This window comes from Camelus ferus, chromosome 13 (assembly GCF_009834535.1).
Source record: "Camelus ferus isolate YT-003-E chromosome 13, BCGSAC_Cfer_1.0, whole genome shotgun sequence".
Classification (NCBI taxonomy): Eukaryota; Metazoa; Chordata; class Mammalia; order Artiodactyla; family Camelidae; genus Camelus; species Camelus ferus.
The window spans coordinates 5,491,207-5,511,160 of NC_045708.1; the positions used below are offsets into that span (position 1 = coordinate 5,491,207).

The following is a 19,954-nucleotide window of genomic DNA, read 5'->3' on the forward strand; positions in this document are numbered from 1 at the left end:
TTGTAGTGTAGCTTGGTTTTATTTATGTCCACAAATATTTCAAAAAAATTACAAAATACTCAAATGGAGAGAACACAGAAGTCACGATTTCTGGGTGTCTACTGTTTACACTGTGTTGTCTCATGGCAAACTACTCATATATACATTTAGCTTCAAGATATATATAAACGTAGCAAATCAGAATGTACACTCCGCTCCCGCTGTGGCGACGAGAAGCTCAACCTTGACGACGTGGAACAAGATACACATAAAACAGGGAAAAGTGAAACTGAACTCCGAACAAAGGAAGGAAACCCAAACGGAAACCAAGGGGTCGGGCTTCAAAGACACCGAGAAGGTCTGGGGCCTCCTAAACACACTGCAGGTGACCAGGTGAGGGTTTCGGGTTGTGGGTTTTTCATGGAAAATCTCAGTGCTTCACCTGGGGGTGTGGGGAGAAAATCAAAACCTAACGAGAGAACACCTTCAGACAGTTTTCAAGTACAGACTTCAAAGTACTTCACTCTCCCTTCTTTGGAAAAACGGGTGACAGAAGAGATAAAGGTTTGTCCGAAAGGTAGGCATCATGTTCTACCAAGAGGGGGAAAGAAGGGGGGAAGGTGGGGCCTCAGCGCAGGAGTCGGGGAGCAGCAGGAGGCCCGGGTCCCACGGGAAGAGGCGCCATGGCCCGTCACTAGCCCCAGGGACGCAAACGCCTCCTGCCAATGTGGCCACCAAAGTGATGACAAAGTGTTCATCTGCGCTTGCCTCCCCTCAAGAAGCTGAAGTTAAGGCAGAAATGGAATGCGAGAAAACAAAGAAAAAAAAAACCCTACATTTTCAACAGACAAAGCCATCCTCTACCTGTCCCAACTGAAACCAAACATGGTTTTAATAGAAACTGGAAATGCCCTCGGTGCAGGTTTGAATCCGGAACCTGAACCTGAGCTAACACCTGCTGGTTTCTGGGTCAAAGCACCAGCCCCTCGACCTACCTGCTGTGACTCCGGTCCTGGACCCACATCACGTCCACTGACCCTCAGTCTCCCTTGTGGTCTGACAACGCTTGGATGTGACCACCGCATACAACGGCAGAAACAACCTCAAGAATCGGAGAGAAGAGGAACAGAAAAGGTCACATCCTCGCAGAAAGCTTGCTCAACAGGTGCAGAACACTTTCTGGAGAAAACCCATCACATGGGCAACTTAGAAAGCAGAGGTGGGCTCTCTGAGGGATGCCTGACCCCTGGGGAGTGGCCCCCAGGTGGAAGCCTGCTTCCCGCCCCGTGTCGGCGGCCCCGACTCCCGCCTTACTTCCAGGATGAAAAGCGGGACCCAAATGGCCTCCCAGTCCAACGTGGGTCAGTGCTCCTAGGGTAACACACAGGCTGCCACCCACACCAGGCCAACTCCAGGATTCCCCGCACTCAAAAGCCGCCTGGGGCTGTGGCGAGGATGGCCCGGCCTCACCACAAGACAATCCAAACGACGACACACACAAAAATTCAGATTTCTAACAGATTCCTTTGGCGAGCAAACGTGTGAGTGACTTGTAGGGAATCACTTTCTTGAACTTTCCAGAATGCTTATGAAACTGTCCAAGTACTAAAAAAGGCAGTCCGTCCAGAACAATCAAATGCACGTGCAGAGAAATCTATACGGAAATCTACAGTCAGACACACAGAAACATGTGCTTTCGATTGCGCAGAGACAGAACGGGGGACATTTAACTCCCGTGCTCCTGGTGCAAAATAAAAGAGGCTCAAGCTAGCAGATGTCCGCACCGCTGGCAAAGCACAAGCCGGGAACAGACCGAAGTGAAAACCAAACAGCAAAACAAAGACACGGTTTGTAACACTGTCCCTGCAAAACACTGTCCCTGGCTGCTCCCTGCTGCGCCCAAACCTAGTTCCACACTTTTGCCCGTTTGTAACTAGTAACGCCCATCTGTTCCCTTTAATTAAAGGGATAATTATATATAACTTTTTATTAAAAAATCAACTCTGTATTCTGTCAATAGCTGGTAGGAATTCACAATTAGTGACATGGCTGGAAAAAATAGATCAGAATAGTAGTTTGTGGAAGAAATAAAAGGCTGTTCTAAAATTATTTATTTACAGACGTAAAAAGCCATGCTGCAGAACTTTCTCAAATTATGAAGATTTCCTACAATGTATTAAAATAAAAGATTTTTTAAAAATTATAGCTCTTGGATTCCAAACTCATATGCTGCCTATCTGCAAACCTTGTGGGCTCTGGAACACACGCAGCTGAGTGTGTCTGCACGCACAGTGGAGGGCGTGAGCTGGATTCTAGCACCTACTGCAGAAATCAAGGAGAGAAAAGAAAACTGAAGGCAAACCCCAAGATCGCAGGCGAGTTTTCCAAATGTTCAGTCCAGTCCAGGCCTCACTAAGTTTCTGGGGGACTGTCATGCAGGGAGACCCAAACCAGTCTCGAGGAACCCTCTCTACAAACAAGCACTATTATGCTGATACATTTTCAGTTGTGGGGTTTTTAAATATATAAAGAAATCTTCAGAAGATATTCCTTTTGCTTTTGCAGCTCCTATTGTATGTAAAAAGTCCTGTTTCTCCCCCCTCAAGAACTGAGGTTTCCACAGCCAGCGTTAACAAATAAATAACTTATAACTGCTTGTCACCTTCTTTCTTCAGTCGACTGGAATGGGGGAAAAAAAAAAAAAAGAAAAAGGAATCACTATCAGGACTGGGCCGGCAGGACCCGGCCCACTGCTGCCCCTTCCCACGTCTCCCCTCCCCAAGACGGGCCAAGAGGCCAGGGCCTGGTAGAGACTAGAGGGAGGAGTCTGATAAGGGGGAGGAGTCTGACTCCGACATGGGGGGTAGACAAGGGGGAGGGGGCAGCATGGGCACAGCCAGGAGGGGCGGCCCTTAGGCCAGGTCAGGGGCCTCCCGCCCTGCCCCATCCGGCCGCGCCCCGCCCCGCCCCACCTGTAATAATCCTCCTGACTCGGCAGGTGGCCACCATGCATGTGCGGATGTCCGTGCAGCCACTGCTGCTCCATGGCCAGTCTCTGCAGCTCGGCCGACTGGGCGTGCATGGCCTGCAGCTGGTGGGCCGCCGACATGGGAGGTGGGATGGCCCCAGGCAGGTCGCGGGGGTAGGGGGTGCCTGCCAAACACACAGCCAGAGGCAAGAGGTCAGGTCAGGAGAGAGCTTCCCAAGGGGACAGGGGACGAGCAAGAAGCTACTTACTCAGCAGGGACCCTTAGAGCAGAGACCCCCAGGGGAGAGAGGAAAACGACCCCTGAATCCCCTGCCCGGGGCCCCAGTCCCCAGCCCAGTGTTTCTCGTTCACAGACACCTTCCCTGAGCCTCATTTGAGTTTGGCACCTCTGCTTGTCCTCCACTGTCCCCCACGGTCTTGGCACTCACTGGGCATTTATACCCACCCCCCAGCTCTCTGGGGACAAGAGTTTGCCTGAGTTGTCCGCAAGCAGATTCCCAACACACAGGACGTCTGTGCTCAACACACGAATAAGCGAACGAAAGGGACACCGGGCCAGCCCACCAACCCACCTCTCACCCTGGACCCTTCCTCCCCCAGGTGCGTTCTTACCAAAAACCGGATGACGAAGCATCTCGTGCTCATGGGGGGGCTGTCCAAGCAAAGGGTTGGGGAGGGTGCCGGGTGGGTAGGGAAAACGAGCCAGGTGAGGGCCAGCGGTCAGGGGGTCAACCAGTGGGTGAACTGGGCCGGCTGAGCCTAAAAAGGGGGCAGAAGTGCAGATGCAGGCGGCACCCTCCTTGGCGGTAACCCCCAGTGACCCCCTCCTCTCCACAGCTAGCTCCTGGTCACCAATAACCCTGACCCGAAGTGGCTGTTGCCCTCCTCCCACCTCCAGAAAGTAACAAAGCAGCGAAGAGGTGACCACTTACACACACCTGTCCTCCTCCCACTACCGCGTGCCCCCCTCAGGCAGAGCCTCCCCAGACTCGCTTCATTGAGGACTCCAGATCAGCAGAGCCCACCGGGCCAACCGCCCCCGCCCTGCACCTGGCAGGTCCACAGGAACCCCAAGGCCACTCCAGTCCTGCCCCAGCCAGTGTTCCTCCTCCCAGCCACTGGCTGGACCAGCACCCTTCCCAGGGCTGCCTCTCTGGCCCTTCAGCTGTCGAACCCCAAAAAAGCCAGTAAAGCAGGCACTGCCGGATGGGGCCATGAGCCAGGGGGGCTCTCTGCTGGCAACAAATCCCAGGGGACCCCTTGGTTCCCTGGAGTCAGCACTGCCTGGCCTCGGGCCCTCTGCGCTGGATCTCAGCCTGGAGGTGCTCCTGCCGCTCCTCCTCGTCTTTTCACCCCAGTGGCATCTTGGCTCAGCAGTTACCTTCTTGGTGAGGCTAGCCCACTGCCCTCTTTACAACTGCCAAGCTGCCCCCAGCTCTCTTCCTCCCTCTCCCTGCTCAGTTTTCCTTCGGAACGCTGACTGCTCTTCATAAACCGAGACGTGTACTGGCTGCCCACCAGGCGTGGTAGCTAAAGGACAGGGTGTCACCAGCATCTACAGCTGGGCCTGGCCCTCCGCAGGTGCTCAGCAGACATCCGTCAAATGAACTAATGTGGTGTGAATGAATGCCTGTCTGTCCTCACACAGGACCACCTACATCCGCTGATCACACAAGTGGCATCGAGGTGCCAGGTGCTGGGACCACAGGGTGGGTGTGACAGCTCTTGGCTCCTTCGTCAGACAGGGATGGGTACATAAACAGGAATAAAGGGGCTGCCCTCCCTCCCTCTGTGGCCCACTCTGTCCCGCATCCCGTTCCCAGCACGGAGGCGGACCCATGCGCCCCTATGGCAGGCCCTGGCCTAGGGTGGAGGCACATCTGCTGACTTGGGAGCAGGGCTAGGCCATCTCCCACCCCGTCTGGCTACTCTGCAGAGCTGCACAGGGAGCAGGGCTCCAGCCGGTCCTGTCTCCGCCTCAGACCAGTCTGCACCTGCAGTTGGCCAGTCATCGGGCCTTCAGAAGCTCATGCTCCCAGAGTACACAGGACTGGGTGGCCCTGGCCAGGAGAGCCAGCTCAAAACCAGCAGAAGCCCAAGCCCCATTCCTTGAAGGAGAACGGAAAAGTTCCCACTCAGTGACAACCTGTAGCCTCCCTGGGAGTGCTAGGTGTCTCTACCTGGCCCCAAAGGCCCCCAGCCTCGTCCTGCTCCTTGGGTCCTGCCTTCTGCTCTTAACCTGCTCCAATGAGTACAGGCTGCTCCTCTCCATCCCGCTCCCCGCCCCCTACCCCGGGCACAGGACCAAGAAACTAAGCTTTCTCATGAGGCTGTGGGCAGAAGGCCTCAGAGTGACTCAGCTTTCTGGGGGACCTGCAGCTCTGGAGAGCTGAGGGGCCCAGCAAGGACAACGGCTTCCTAGGTGGAGGCTGGATATCCTAAGATCTGCCAGGAGCCAGCAATCTCTGCTCTGGGGCAGAGGCTCCGTCTGGGGTCCAAACCTCCTTCACACCAGAGCTCAACCCACCACCCTCTCAGAGCCCCACGAGGGCACCCACCTTGGTGGAGGGGGTCCTGCTGGTGGAGGTGGAGATGAGAGTGGATGTGCGAGTGCTGGTGATGGTGCGGGGTCACGTTGAACATCTGCAGCCGGGCCAGGGGGTCGCTGGTCAGGGATGCCATGCGCTCAGCATGGATCCGCTCGGCCGCCAGTCTGTCCGGGTAGCTCATTTCAGGCCGCAGCTGGGGGCCCGCCAGGGCCAGTCTCTCCCTCTCCAAGGGGTTCAGGCCCGGGTGGAAAGACGCGAAAGGGTGGGGGCCCGCGGCCGGGGGGATGGTGAGGGCACTGTGCCGGGCGAAGTGCTCCATGGGATTAGCAGCCGGGTGCAGGGGGTCCAGCTCCGGGGGCTTCACCTCAAAGCCCGGCTTCATGCGCTCTCGCAGCTCGCGCTCCCGGATCTCGCGCTCCCGGATCTCGCGCTCCCGGAGCTCCCGCTCGCGGATGGTGGGGTCGACGTTGTAGAGGCCAGGCATGTGGTAGGCCAGCAGCGGGTCGGTGGGGTTGAGGGGCATGTAGAAGGGGTGGTTGCGGTTGGTGGGCGACATGACATGGGGTCGCGCGTACTCGCTCAGAGTCCGGAGGGCTGGCGTGTCGGGCCCGATGTATGGGGGCACGGCCGCGATGGTGGTTGGCGGAGGCTCGAAGGATGGCCGCATGTGGCCGGGACCACTGAGCTGGGGGTCGCTGAGGCGGCCTTCGTGGGCGGAGCTGGACGCCTTCTGCGAAAGGAAGGGAGGGTATGAGCCTGGGGCGCAGTCATCCGGGGGCGGGGGTCTGGGCCACGCTGCCCGCCTGCACCCTGCAGTGACCGAGCCTCCCGGGGCCGCGAAGGTAAAGCACGTGGTGCTGAGAGAAAGCAGGCAGGTGCGCGGGGCCAGCCCACCCACGGGACCAGCCCCCTGGGAGCCCACCAGGCAGGGCTGCCTGAGGCCCAACTCACGGCGGCTCGCTCTGCCTCCCGCTCCCGCTCGCGTTCCCGCTCGCGTTCCTTCTCTTTCTCCTTCTCCCGCTCCCGCTCCTCTCGAGCCTTCTGCTCGGCCTCCCGCTTGGCCTTCTCGATGGCCTCCTCCCTCTTCTTGGCCAGCTTGGATCCCGCCAGAGGCATGAAGTACAGGTCCGTCCGCGCACACGAGTTGTAACCCCGATCCAGGTGTTTGTAGAACCTAAAAAAGGCCCGGTGTCTCGCTGGGGTCCCTGCCGAGGCCGAGGCCGCCCCAACCCCAGATCCCTGGGGACCAATACCTGGCCGACTGGCTGGCGTGGCTGGGGGTGTCCACCACCGTGGGCTCAGGGGATGGGCTCCGAGGCGGGGGCGGGGGGCTCTCTGGCTCCTCGGCATCGTCCAGAGCCTCTTCCTTGATCTGGACCGTGGGGAGTGGGCAGGCTGCCCCCCCAGGTACGCTGCCTCCCGAAGAAACAGCAGCAGAGCAGGGTGGCTGGGCCGAGGGACCGGGTCCCGCCGGAGGAGTGGAGGTGGAGGGGCAAGTTGGAGGGGTGATGGGAGGAGGGCCCCCAGGGACAAAGGGGTGTTGAGCAAATGGGGGCTGAGGGGGGATGGGGTGGAGGCCTGCAGGAGGATGGGAGGCAGTGGCAGGGGGCAGGCTCTGGCTCTGGGTCAGCACAGGCGGCTGGGCCGGGGAGGAGGGCAGCTGCTGGCTCTGAGGCATGAGCTGCAGGGGAGGAGGATGGGCCGAAGGAGGGTGGTGGGTGGACAGGGAGCTCAGGGGCTTCAAGGCTGGTGGGGGTGGAAGGTTGGCATTCATGGAGAAGGGTGAGGGCCCTGAAAGGTGAGGTGGGTGCTTGTGGGCCTGGGGTGCTGGCAGCTGGGGGATGGGCGTGGTGGGCGGGGGCTTGATGTGCGGCATGGCCAAGGGTGCTGGCGGCAGGGGCTGCTCCCGTGGGGGCTGCTGGGGCTGCAAGGCCGACTGAGAGCCTGGGGGCTGCAGGGAGGTGTGAGGGTGAGCTGCTGCCTGGGAGACCTGGGGAGGGAGGCCAAAGGGCTGAGGGGGGCCTGGGTGCTGAAGCAGAGGCCCAGCCTGGAGGCCGTGAGGGCCAGGCGGGCCCTGACCGTGTAGCGGGGGCTGGGGATGCTGCGGGCCAGACGTCTGGCCTGCTGGCCCTGTCAGAGGCTGCAGCGGGGGATGCGGTGAGGGCAGCCGCTGCGGGTGTAGGGCAGGCGCCTGCTGGATGTGGGTGTGGGGAGCAGGAGCTGACGGAGCCTGCGGCTGGCTGGGGGGCTGGGAGGCTGAGGGGGAGCCCTGTGAAGGGACAGAAGTGGCAGCAGGCGTGGGCCCTGATGTGGGCAGCTGGGTGGTTCCGGGGGGGGCTGAGGAGGCTGCTGGAGCAGCCCCGCCGGGGGCCTGCAAGGCTGCAGGCTGGGCTTGCAGCATCTGCTGCTGGGCCGAGGAGTCCGAGTCGCTCTCATTGTCCTGAGGGCTGGGGATGCTGGGCGACGTGCTGCGATTGTCCTGGTCAATGTCTTTGGGGTCACTGCTGCCCTCATCGTTGACGCTGCGGCTGTCTGAACTCTCTCCCTCGCCTTCAGACGGTGAGTTGGGCCGGCTGATCTCCTAGGGCCAGAGAAGGGAGGATGGAGGCTCTAGGGGAGGGTGGCTCTCTCCGCCCCGCGATGCTGGCACCCGGACCATAGCAAGGTTTGTGCAATGAGGCAGCGAGCGTGGCTCCAGGGACCACGGGCCCGGCCCTGATCCAGCCAGTCTCGGGGGCCACTCTAGGCCCCTCCCTAGAAGCCAGGACACTGCCACCACCCAGGGAGAATCTGGGAGGGGAGCTTTTCAAAAGACACTAGTTGCTGGCTGCCATCACTTGACTCAGCTGAAAACCTCACCTGGGTTTTTGTCTTTTTGGAGCTGGTCCTGTCGGCCTCATCCGTATCAGAGGCCACCTTTTCCCGCTGGCGCTTGGTGCTCTTAAGAGGTGACGAGGCTTCCTCCTTCACCTTCTGCAGTGGGAAAGCCCACAAGAAGCCTCAGGTCGAGGAGGATGGCCCAGCAGCCTCTGAAGACTGTGGCCGGCTGACACCTGGTCCCGCATTCTGAGCTCCATCCCCAGGGGCAAGAAAGCTCTAGAAGGGGCCAGTGCAGCAAGGAAGGAACAAGTATCTGGGGACAGGAATCTCAAGGCAGAGGTGGCCCCTGAGGGTCAGTGCTGGGAGCCGCAGGGACCCCCTTTCTCCAGGCCCCAGTCTGCAGCCTCAGGCTGAGGCTGTGCTGGTGACTGGGGAAGCTCTGTGAATGGGAGGGACTCAAGGGGGCTGAGCTCCAGCAGCCACCCCAGGTGTCAGTGGTGTCCAGCTCCCACCCCGGCCCCCAGCACCTCACCTTGGCCGACTTCTTCACTGTCTCTGCTTTGCTGTCGTTGCTGGAGGTGCTGGCAGCACTGGGGGAGTTCCGGCCGCTGGAGCGGATGTCTTCATTGATGGGCGAGGCCCGACCATCAGGGCTGGCTGGCTGCTTCTTTCGACCACTGCGCAGTGTAGACATCTGCCCACCCAAAAGGGAGGCTGTTCAGACTGGACCCCAGTCTCCACACGGGCCACCTGAGCCCACTCCCCCACAGGAGCCTCAAGAGCAGTTCCCACCAACAGCCACACAGCAAATCCCGGCCCCTGGCAAACCACAGGCACCTCTAGCCGTCCCCCACTGCATGAGGGTCAATGTGGAGCAAAGGGAGGAGGGGGTGAATGGGTGGGTTCACATGGAAAAAGAGAAAAACTCGCAGCTTAAACTAAGCTCACATCTTCGGGGACTGTCCTGAATGATGGGCAACTGACGTGAGGGAGGCCCTCTGGGGGACGAAGGCAGCTACTCTGCCACGTTCCCCGGAGTGACAATTACACCGAAAGTCAGCCTGAAGTCACCTCCCCCTTTCTGTTTACTCCGTGTAACTGCCCACTCTTCCCACCAGATCCAAACACACACACACGCTGATTTCATCTGACAGGATGGGAAGTGACCCAAAGAGCTGAGCTGTCAATGTAGCTCAACTCCTAAAACCACCAAGCCTTTAGTAATGTTTCTGCAAAGCCTGGGGGCTCAGGAGAGACGGGGGTACAGTGCTTCATGCTAGTCCACCAGCTCCCCTCTGAGCAAGCAGAGGCCAGGACGCCAGGGTCAGGGGAACGTGCACGGTGCCACTGGGGAGGCCAGCGCTCTAGGGAGACTCTGGCGGTACCTTTTGCCCCTCATCTGGGAAAACTTTTCTCTCAAAAGTCCTTGTCGTATTTTTAACCTGGGAAACAAGCCTCTAATGGAAGAGGCTATGCAGTGAGTAGAAAAATGTACCTAAAGTTTCCCCAAACTGGATCAAATATTTAAAAAAGAGATTGCAAGTTTCAAATAGCGGAGATACGCGACACAAGAGGGTGACTGGCCCACGGGCCAGAGGAAGGTGTGAGAGCCTTGGAGAGCCTGCAATGAGCCAGAAACCCAGACGGAAGAGCTCCCTGTAGAAAGAAGCTGAGGGTGTGTATCTGGCCCTTCAACACCAACACCTGCTGACTGCCCAAGGAAGATGCGAGGAACAGAGGGCTCTTCCCAACCCCGCAGGCAAAGCTAATGCCTTTGGGCGAATCATTCCACCTCCAGGGGTCTGTTTCTCTGCCGCAAGTAAACACTTCCTGTCTTCCTGGTGGGCGCTGGCCCCCAGCCTCCCAGGAACCTGGAGCAGTGGTCAGCGGCGCCTGAGGGCAGGCTGCCGGCCACAGGACTCACCGAGCCACGACTCCGCCGTGTCCTCATGCTATGTTTCCCACTGAGCCCATCGTCTTCCTCTTTGACAGGTTTGAACATAAATGGTGGGGGGTCCACGGGCTTCTCGATGGGGGGGAGCTCGCCGTATTTCTTGAAGTGGATGCGGCAGTCTGTACACAGCAGGATGTTCTCCCGGCCCCCGTGGTGCCAGTCTTTGGAGGCTGCGTGAGAAAGAGAGGTGGGCCCAAACTCAAAACCCAACATCTTTGGGGACAGACATTCGAGCAAAGGGACCCTTCTATGGGCTCGGACAGACGCATCCTCAGGGGGCTCAGATGCTCATGCTGTCCTCCTCTCTTCCTGGAACGGGGAGGATTTCAGGAATATCCACCACCCTCATCTCATCTCAGGAGACCCAGGAAGAGCTGGCAGCAGACTTTCAAGAAACACAGGCACCTCCACCCCGACCTCGAGCAAGTCTATCCTACCCACTGGTCAGCACCCCATACTGACTGCGCACAGGAGAGTGAAGTAAAATAAAGATCTTCAACTTTCTAAATAGCCCTGAAGACAGTGCACACGTCAAGTCAATGACTGCCCTGACGGGTTTTCAATTCAACTCCCCAAACATTTGGAACGGGGAAGCGTCTGGGCCTGGCCTGCTCCAGCGATTGACTGCCCCGCCCCAGCCCCAGCCCCACTTACTGGTGGTGAAGCAGTGGCGGCAGGCGTACCCCTTCAGCTCCTGCTCGCTGTCCTCGCTGTCGAAGTCATCCTCACTGGCTGAGCTCAGGTCCACTGGGTGTCACAGGCACACAGGGGGTGGGGGGGACACCGTTATGCTCGGCCAAGCCTGGGACCACTTACTTCTTCCGACCTGCCCCAGACTCTGAGCCAACAGGCAGAGCGGCCCAGGAGGCTGAGGTGGGACAGTGTTCAGGAAGGACTACTCTGAATTTCTCCAGGCCAGCCAGCCAGTCATCAGAAGGAAGAACTCAGGGGCGGTGCCCAAGGGCCTGCCCTGCCAGTTGTGGGGGGGTAGGGGGTGCCGATGTTACACACCGACCCTGGGGTGGCCGGCACCGACACCCACAACTGGTGAACTCAAATACTGTGCCTCCCTGACACGCCCAAGCACCCTGAGCAATTCCCTCTCAAGCCCCAGCCCCTGGCCCTACTGGATTATTTCTTATTTACAGAAGCAACATAAACGGCCCTCAGGGTGAGTGCCCTGGGCCAAGGCAGAACCACAAGGCACTATTTTCTGACTTTTAGAGGATAAGAAAGCTTGGGCTTTGCTGTCATCTCAGATTACGAGGCACTCCAGGACCAAGAGACTGATCTTGGTAAAGTAGGAAGAAATTGTTACTCTGATCATACTGTGGCCACCATACTAGCGCAGTGAGAATGCACACAGCACACCATCATCCGCTGGGGGAGAACACTTCTGAAATTATCAAAAACACCTAAGGCCAAGACTTACATTTATGTAAAACATAAAAATGATGTTGAGCTTATCAGAAAAATTTAAATGTACGAATAATTTGTAAAACTCTCCCTACTGAGAGATGCTGAGCTCAGGCATCGCGCACACACACAAGCTGTGCCCAGGTTGCCCATGAGGGCAGGCCCTGAGCTTGGACACTGAGCGCGTGGCTGGTGCCCAAAGCCCCCACTTACAGAATTCACTGGATGGGGGTCTGGAGGGCGTGTTGACGGGCGTGGACGCAGTGCGGGTCTTAATCCTCCTGAACACGGCCTGCCTGCGGTGCCGGCGGTGGGCCCGGGAGCTGGCTGCTTCGGGGGTTTTCTTCCAGTAGTAATAGAAGGTGATCAGCTCTCCCTGCAAGGAAGAAAGGCCAGCTGTGAGGGGAGCGCCCGCGTCTCCCAGCACGGCCTCCTCTTCGGCCTGGGAGCAGGGGAACTGGAGGCAAGTCGGGGGCAGGGGACCCAGGCCTGCTCGAGTCATGCTCACAGGGCTGCTCGTGCGCCGGTGAGAGGGCCGGTCCCGTCAGCCCCGCAGAGCGTGACTTCTGGACATCAGGAACATTCACTGGCTCAACAGGTATCTGCTGGGTGCCTACTGTGCGCCAGACGCCGCCACTGTGCTAAGCACCAGAGCTGCATTGCATCACTAAACAATCGACAGAAAGGAAAATCCCTGCCCTTTCTGTGCGTGAGTGTGTGCATGTGTGCACACACGGGATGTTCTCCACACAGCATCCCAGTGACTCCACACAGGTGTGCCGGGGAAATGCCTGGCCAGTTAGACTATTCCAGAAATAACCAAAGCAAATAACCGAGGTGGTGGGACCTCGGGCCAGGAGGAAGGTCAGGAAGAACAGACCCCAAAACCAGGAAAACCGCTCCCCCCAATGCCTGCAGTGGACAAGCTGGCAGAGTCCTCAAGGCAAGACTGGGGCTTGACAAAAAAGACCAAGTGGGGACACACCACACGGTATGCTGGTGCAGAGATGAAATGTCGTATGTCACAGTGCTTAAGGCAAAAGGAGCTCCTCTTTTCATGTACAGCCCGGAAGAATGGGAGGCAAGACATCTTTTTAAAAAAACCACTGCAAGCAGACATGAGCCCAAATGCACTTTGAAAAAAATGGCATCTTTGGCACTCCCAGCCCCAAGGGGCTCAGCAGTGCACAGGCTTGTGACTTAACACATGAAGCAAGACCCCAGGCCAAGGAGGCCAGGAGCCAGCCACCAAGGACGAGCCCACACACGCCTGCCTGCATGTGCACACCCTTCCCCGTCTCTTTTCCACTCCATGAGACAGCACCGGAATAAGGGAAAATGTAGTAATTGCCTGTGTATTTCTAACTTGTCTATTACATGTTATTCTACAAATGCGGGCTACAACTGTCCCCCTGGTGACTGGAGCATCCTGAGCCCAGGTCACCATCTGAGAAACCTCCTGGGTCCTGCCTCTTCACTTCCTACCTTCCCGACTTGTAAAGTCATTTATCTGTACTGATCTTCTGGTGTTGGCTGGCTGGAGGGCACAAATCTATAAATCCGATAGGGCATTAAGAGAACTGTGCTGACATAAAAAGTGACCTGGCTCTGGTTTTCCTATGAGAAAGTAGAGAACAGAACCAGGGCAGGTCACCATCACCCTTCAAACACTGTGTCAGAGTGGTGTGCTTTATTAGTTCAAAAGGGCAGCCGGTGCTGTAAATCACAGCCCAATCCCAAAGCCAGAAAGAAGGAGAAACCCAAAGCGGTTCCTCTCACCTCCTCCTTTAGCTGAAGTTGTTGAAGGGGCCAGGGGATGACAGAGGCCTGGGAGGTAGGGGAAATGTGAAGCTACAGGACACAGAAGGAAACAGTGGGAGAGAAAGCTGGTGAGGAGGCACTACCACCAGGGTCTCTGTCAAACCTCGGTCTGACCTGAAGGCTGTGACCCACGGCCGCCCTGAAGTTTCTGCACAGCGCTGCTCTGTGCGTACCACTGACTCACACGGCTACGACGGATCATTTCAATTTCTCCAACATGAACATTTTGAGAGAGTTTCAAATGGTATTAAAAGATGGTGTAACTTGCAAATTCAGATAGGGGAAGCCAGGGTTCAGGCCCAACATCAGACACCAGACAGAAAAGAACTCAGGAAAAGCTCAGGTTCACGACCTTAAACCTCCACTCCTGCATCGTGTCCTCTCCGAGTATGTGAGAAAAATCAGGACACACGGACACACACAAACCTAATACTGAAATAAATATTAACTTTCTGACAACACTTAAGTAAGTTTTTAAACAAGAAACCTGGAAGAGATTCCATTATCTGAGTACCAGGGATCAAAGTGGCCAAGCCCAAAGGGCTGCTGATGTCAACATGAAAGACGATAAATTTCTATATTCCGGAAGACGGGGGAGTGACAAGGAATCTCACACACTGCTGGAGGGAATGTAAAACGGTCAAACCACTTTGTAAACTGGCAGTTCCTACAAAGCCAAGCAAACATGTACCTACAACCTAGCAACTGATTCCACTCCGGGGTGTTTACCCAAAAGGAGTAAAAACGCGCACAAACTTTGATGCAAATGTTCACAGGAGCTTTACTCTTAGTAGCCCAAACCGCGAACAGCCCACAGAGCCCCTCAACAGGAGGACTGGGAGCCACTCACGAGAATACTGTATGTCAGTAAAACGGAACAAACTACTGGTAACACACAGCATGCATGAAGCGCAAAGATATTGTGCTGAGTGAAAGCAGCCACACAGACTGTGTGGTTCCATTCTGGAAAAGGCAAATCTATAATCACTAAAAGCAAATTAGTGGTCATATGGAGTCTGGAGGGGGAGGGGGAGGAAACTTGCCTATAAAGGACATGAGGAAATCTCTTGGGGTGACGAGGAAGTTCTACAAATCACCTGTGGTGCTATTTATAGCGGTGTATACAGTTGTCAAAACTCACCATACTCTGCAATTTTAAGTGGTGCATTTTTACGGTATATATGGTATGCACAGTTGCACATCAATGAAATTAACAAATTTAAAAAAAAAAGAAAAAGAAGAAGAAGAAAATCCAGACCAGGTTTTATCAGCTGCCTCTCCACCACAGTAATGTCTAGGAAGGGATTAAACATTGGAATGGAGCAAATCTAGGAGGATTAGGCACAGCCTATTGGTGACTGCATGGGTGGCTAGGTCTTGAGCACAAACAAAAGACTACATCGGGAAAAGCCCTGGTTCTACAAATAGGGAGTGAAGCAGCTCGGGGCCTCACCAGGAATGAAGTCAATTGAACTTTAATCAAACATGCATAGTGTGTGCCACGGAGACCCACTGCACATAAATTCAGGGAACAAAAGCTGCTGCAGAAATCAATAGCTTACTGAAACATTAACACAGGCCACCATTGATCAGAAGGCAGCTCCACAAAGGCAGCCTTGCAAATGAGCTCCCGCGTCTGCTTGTGAGCAAACACAGAGGCATAAATGTTGTCGACACGAACGGCCTCTAATGATCATTTTGTTCCCAGTGCTCTCACCTCGTCTCCCAACAAGGCCTCACAGTCAGCATACCTCGCATCCCGGTGCTCTAACTGCACACAGCTGGGAGAACTACACTGGTTTAGTGCCCGAGCAAAACAGGAAGAGAAGGGAGGTGACGTCTCCCGATGGCTCTGTTACAGGCTGCAGCTCCTGCAGGAGGAGCCCTCCGTCCATCGGTCTATATTTAGCAGATTCTCTTTCTCCAGCTCCTCTGCCGGTTCTGTTGGTGTGGAGGGTGGGGTGGGTTTTCCTGACAGGTCATCTGCAAAAGGCCTTGGCAATAAGAGCTCTGCTCCTGGTGGTAGGTACCAGCTTCCCTCCGTGGGGCAGGTGCTCCACACACAGCAGATCTTTTCCCAGGGTTGAAGAACAAGCCACGTTAGGTTTCTCTGATTTTCCACCGAAAGAAAAACAGGGGGTGGGGAGTGCCAGGCACAGGAGAATGAGAAGGGAAAGAGGAATAAGCTGCTCAGCGTGGCGCTCTATCTGGGTAGGCTGGGGGCCGGGAGGAGAGAGGGAAGCACAGAGGAGTCAGGTGGATAGAGGCTCCATCTGAGAGCATCCTGGGCCACTTGGAATCACTGGAGAAATGGTTCCTCCTCCTCTGACACCGTTTTACTTCTGTGGGCCTCCCCCATGTTTGCTGCCAGTCCAGCAAGTTCAGGGCAGGCTCCCTGCATTGCTCTGGGGCATGTGGGCTGAAGCAACAGGGGTCAGGGCAGCTCAGAGCTCTTACAGGTAGCTTTTCAGGTAAGTTCTGCTTTAGCTTGTTGGGTAAACAGCTGCCTGGAGACAAGTTCCAAGGTCCCAAGGCGGGGAGGGGGCCAGGAGGGCATGGACAGCCCTGTTGCAGGAGACAGCCTGACCCAGCCTCCTTCCAATCTTCTAGCAGATCAGTTTAACCCACAGGCGCTTGGTGAGCTGCCCATGAATGCCACTGCTGTCTGATTTCCCTCAGACACCCATGGGCAATGCTAAGGGAGGAAAACCTGTAACCTGTCCTGCCCAATTAAAAAAGATAATTTCTTTTTTTTTTTTTTAAAGTAAGATGAGTTGCATGTCTTCTCTCTAAGGGACCTTGGGGAAATGAAAGCATAGAACAGCTTGTTGAAGAGGAACGCGCTGTAAGCATTTCAAGTATCAAAGATTCACTCAGCAAGCACGTCTGTCCCCAGTACCGAGCCTGGAGCACGCTCCCTGGGGACCCTCTTGCCTGAGCCCAGCACTGACTGCTCAGACAGGGGCCCTCTGGGAGACTGGTGTGGAGACAGGAAAAGGCAGTCAATTATTCTCACCCCATTATCAGAAGCCTAAGGGTGCACCCAAGATTGAGTTCAGTTTTTTTGCGATTACAACATATTATTAGTGCTACAACCTTCCAAAGGAGTCTGAACACCCCGAGGTGGTGGAAGATGAGGTCCAGGGACCCTGGTGCAGAGTCCAGGGCTGCCACCTACTGTCAGGCCTTCTCTTTACGAGCCGAGGAAGGCCTCAGTCTTTTGGAAATAACCCCGCACACATACACACCCCACTCTCAATTCAGTGTACGGAACAGTGGTCCTTCATCTTTCATTCTCACAGCGTGGTCCTGGGAACCAGCAGAAAGCACCTGTGACGATCACTGGTCTTCCAGCTGTTACAGGAGGCGCTGAACACCAGCGTCCCGCCTCCTTGTACACGGCGGGGGGCGGGGGGGTGGGCGCGGGTAGGCAGGAGGTCACTTAATCCAGGTCCCCGCGGTACGGGGAGTACCCAGGCACCGGCCCCAGACAGTACCCAGCAGAGGCCGCCCACAAATGCTTCTTCAGCTCGTGAGGGAAAGTTAATTTCTTCTTTACCAAAGTTTCAACAAGCATCCACTCTGGGCCAGGCACCTCCTACTAAAATGGAGGGGGCAGCAGAAGAGAGGGAGGGTGGGGAGGCAGGCCTGGATAGCGGCATTACGAATACAGCTGCTCTCTGAAGCTGTTTTACAGGCCCTCCGAGCCCACCTCCCACTGTCATTGGACGGCGGGGCGGGGCTGACACACACACCCCACTGCGCGGTCAGGAAGTAAGCAGTGAGAGAAATTATCTTACATCTTTACAATAGATTATTAACTATGCTGATGCCAAATTATTTTAACTTGAGTATGCAGAGAGAGCGCAGCTAAATGATCTCTACACAAAGCCTCAAGTCTAACACCAGTGTACTATCGGTCAAAGTGTTGTTTCTCTAAAACTTGTTTGAACGATGCCCTTCAGTCACCATTTGGCTCCTTCCTTGGTGGTCCAGGTAAAGAGGGTGAAGAAATCCACCACTTACTTTCTGGATAGAACAGAGAGACCTAAAGCTTTTAAAAAAAAAAAAAAAAAAAGTATGTTTTCCAAGGAGAAGTTCCAGGAAGTGGTGCGTAGTGATGAAGCAAGGCCCCAAATCCAGTGGGGCAGGAGGGAGAAGGAAACATGGCCTAGAGCTGCTTCCCAGACTGCTCCCCAGCCCAGGGCCCCAGGAGATGTGCCTGCCCTGCAGCCGAGCTCAGGCCACCCCGCCTGGGAGTTACAGCTGCATTGTTTCTTGGCAAAAACTACTCATTCAAGGGTAGTGAAGCAAGTCGGTAAAATTTCCTGGCACAGACTCCCACACGAGTCATTCTTTCCTTTCACTCCCCGAGGATCCAAGGGCTGCTCGGACAACTGTTTGGAACATGTGAGGTGAGAAGCTGGGCCTGGGTCTAACCATCCACCGTGTTTAGGGGCAGCCACCTTTACAGATCTTTCTGCAGCAGGCAACTGGCTGTCCTCCAGCAAGGACTCTGGTAATTAAAGCAACGCTCTCCTGGGCTCCTCCTTCTGTTAACCAACCGAATCCCCTAATCCCTAAAGGAGCCCTGACACTGTGGGCAGCTCTGCTGCTCACGGTTAAATACCACCTCTGCGGTCTCAGGTGCATCTGGTAGGATGGTGATACGCTTGAAGGCACAAGGCAGGATCACAGGCGCCAGCGTTCCCATGGCCGGCAGGGCCCAGCCCTTACGTGCCGCACCGGTGTGAGGAGGCCGCCTGCTCCGGGCAGGCTCCTCCCCCTCCCTACCCACCTCAGCTCCTCTCCCGGGAAGGACAAAGGGAAGGGAGGAACAGGAAGACTCTGGAAGAACTTGAAGGTCTCCTGGGTTTAACTGGTTGTAACGATGAGGCGAAGACACTCACAGGGATGTTCCCGAACCAGGCACTCCCGCTGCCCTTTCTGTAAATCCCTGTGCAGGTCAAAGAAGGAAAAATTTTTTCTTTCTTCTCTCTCTCTCTTTTTTTTTTTTAACATTATGACCACTACATTTGAACACGGTGAAGGAATGGGACCAGTTTTTACCCGAAAGTGTAATGAGATTTCCTAAGCTCTACGTTGCTTTAGTCGCTGACCTCAGCCACCTGCAGGTGTCCCACACCTTAACTCGCATTTCCAGACCTGAGGTGTCAGGCTGGCCTGTCCCCTCCCACACAGAGACTAGATCAGTCTTCCCAAAGTACAGCTCTGACCGCGTCAACTTTCCTCTCCCCGAATCACAGAAGGCTCCTCAAGGCCTACAGGAACAAACACCCCACTGCCCCACCGCTCCCTCCAGGCTTTTTCCTCTGTCCCCAGAAGAACTTTTGACTGCATTCCCCAGCTCTCATGGTTTTTGGCTTCTGCCAAACCTGACAGCCAGCTCACTCAGTGCTTTCCTTCTGCCAGCAGGATGCAGTCCGGTGAACCCCTCCTTACTGACTCCCTGATGTCTGCTCCAGGTGCTCCTCACCACTCAGGGCTCCGGTCATCACAGATTCCATCTTCTCCCTGAAGCCCTCCTTGGCTGCCTCTCTCCCCAACCACAAGGTTGTGACGTGATTTCACTCCTCTTCCATTCTTGCCTCCCTCCTGTGTACACAGGCTCTCCTCCGCCTGGAACCACGAACGAGCCTACCCAATTCCCAGGTCTGTGTCCGCCTCATCTGCGAGGCCTAGGGTAATATCTTGAACATGATGAGTGTTCAATAAACATCTGATAGAATGAGTATTTCCAAAGAACTAAAATTAACCTGAAAATAACTCTGAAAGGATAAAACTTTTGAGAAATGGATGCAAGACTGCCACCTTTTCATTTTGCCAAGCAAGGTCATTAAAAATAACTGCCTGATCTCACCACTATTTTATAAAAGAAATGACATTTTATCACTAAAAAAGGTAGAAAAGATAATCTCCAAATAAGAGTTCCTTAGTTTGACATTTAGTGTTATCCAAAATGACTACCCTGTTCTTATTTCTCATTTCCCACGGGCCAGTGAAAATTTAACCCCTGCACATGCTGGAAGCAGCTGCTCTAAAGGCAGGGGTCATGGGCTGGAGGGTGGGCTTAGGAATCCAATGCCACCACTTCCCCGGACCCAGTGGCTTTATTTACAAACCAACAAACTACCTTTTACTGGGCCATAAAACCTAAAATAACAGTAGCTAAACATACGTGCTTTCCACGCCTTAATATATTTAACCTTCATGACACCCTAATACCTTCGTTATCTCTGCTTTACAAATGAGACAGCTAAGGCCCAGGGGACGAAGTCACATGGTCAAGATCACAGCACTGCAAGAGGCAGCCCCGGGTCTGGCTCCAGCGTCCTCTGTTCTTAACCACTCTGCTGTGAACTAAGGGGAAAGAGCCGTCCGTTTTTTAACCAGAGGCTCAAATTC

The 19,954-nt window shown here is 55.4% G+C and overlaps 1 protein-coding gene across 7 annotated transcripts in view; it reads right to left on the reverse strand.

The window, feature by feature from the left end:
• Positions 1–19,954, reverse strand: part of RERE (arginine-glutamic acid dipeptide repeats) — a 366,156-nt gene continuing 346,202 nt past the window's right edge. For all 7 annotated transcript variants that reach the window (XM_032495115.1, XM_032495113.1, XM_032495114.1 and 4 more), the window contains 11 exons: positions 11,921–12,083; positions 10,946–11,038; positions 10,262–10,461; positions 8,870–9,031; positions 8,377–8,490; positions 6,771–8,098; positions 6,469–6,691; positions 5,527–6,247; positions 3,581–3,727; positions 2,952–3,132; positions 1–2,658 (listed from right to left, as the gene is read on the reverse strand). In XM_032495115.1, the coding sequence (XP_032351006.1) occupies positions 2,625–2,658; positions 2,952–3,132; positions 3,581–3,727; positions 5,527–6,247; positions 6,469–6,691; positions 6,771–8,098; positions 8,377–8,490; positions 8,870–9,031; positions 10,262–10,461; positions 10,946–11,038; positions 11,921–12,083 (3,366 nt within the window). In that variant the 3' untranslated portion in view covers positions 1–2,624. The remainder of the gene's footprint in view (positions 2,659–2,951; positions 3,133–3,580; positions 3,728–5,526; positions 6,248–6,468; positions 6,692–6,770; positions 8,099–8,376; positions 8,491–8,869; positions 9,032–10,261; positions 10,462–10,945; positions 11,039–11,920; positions 12,084–19,954) is intronic.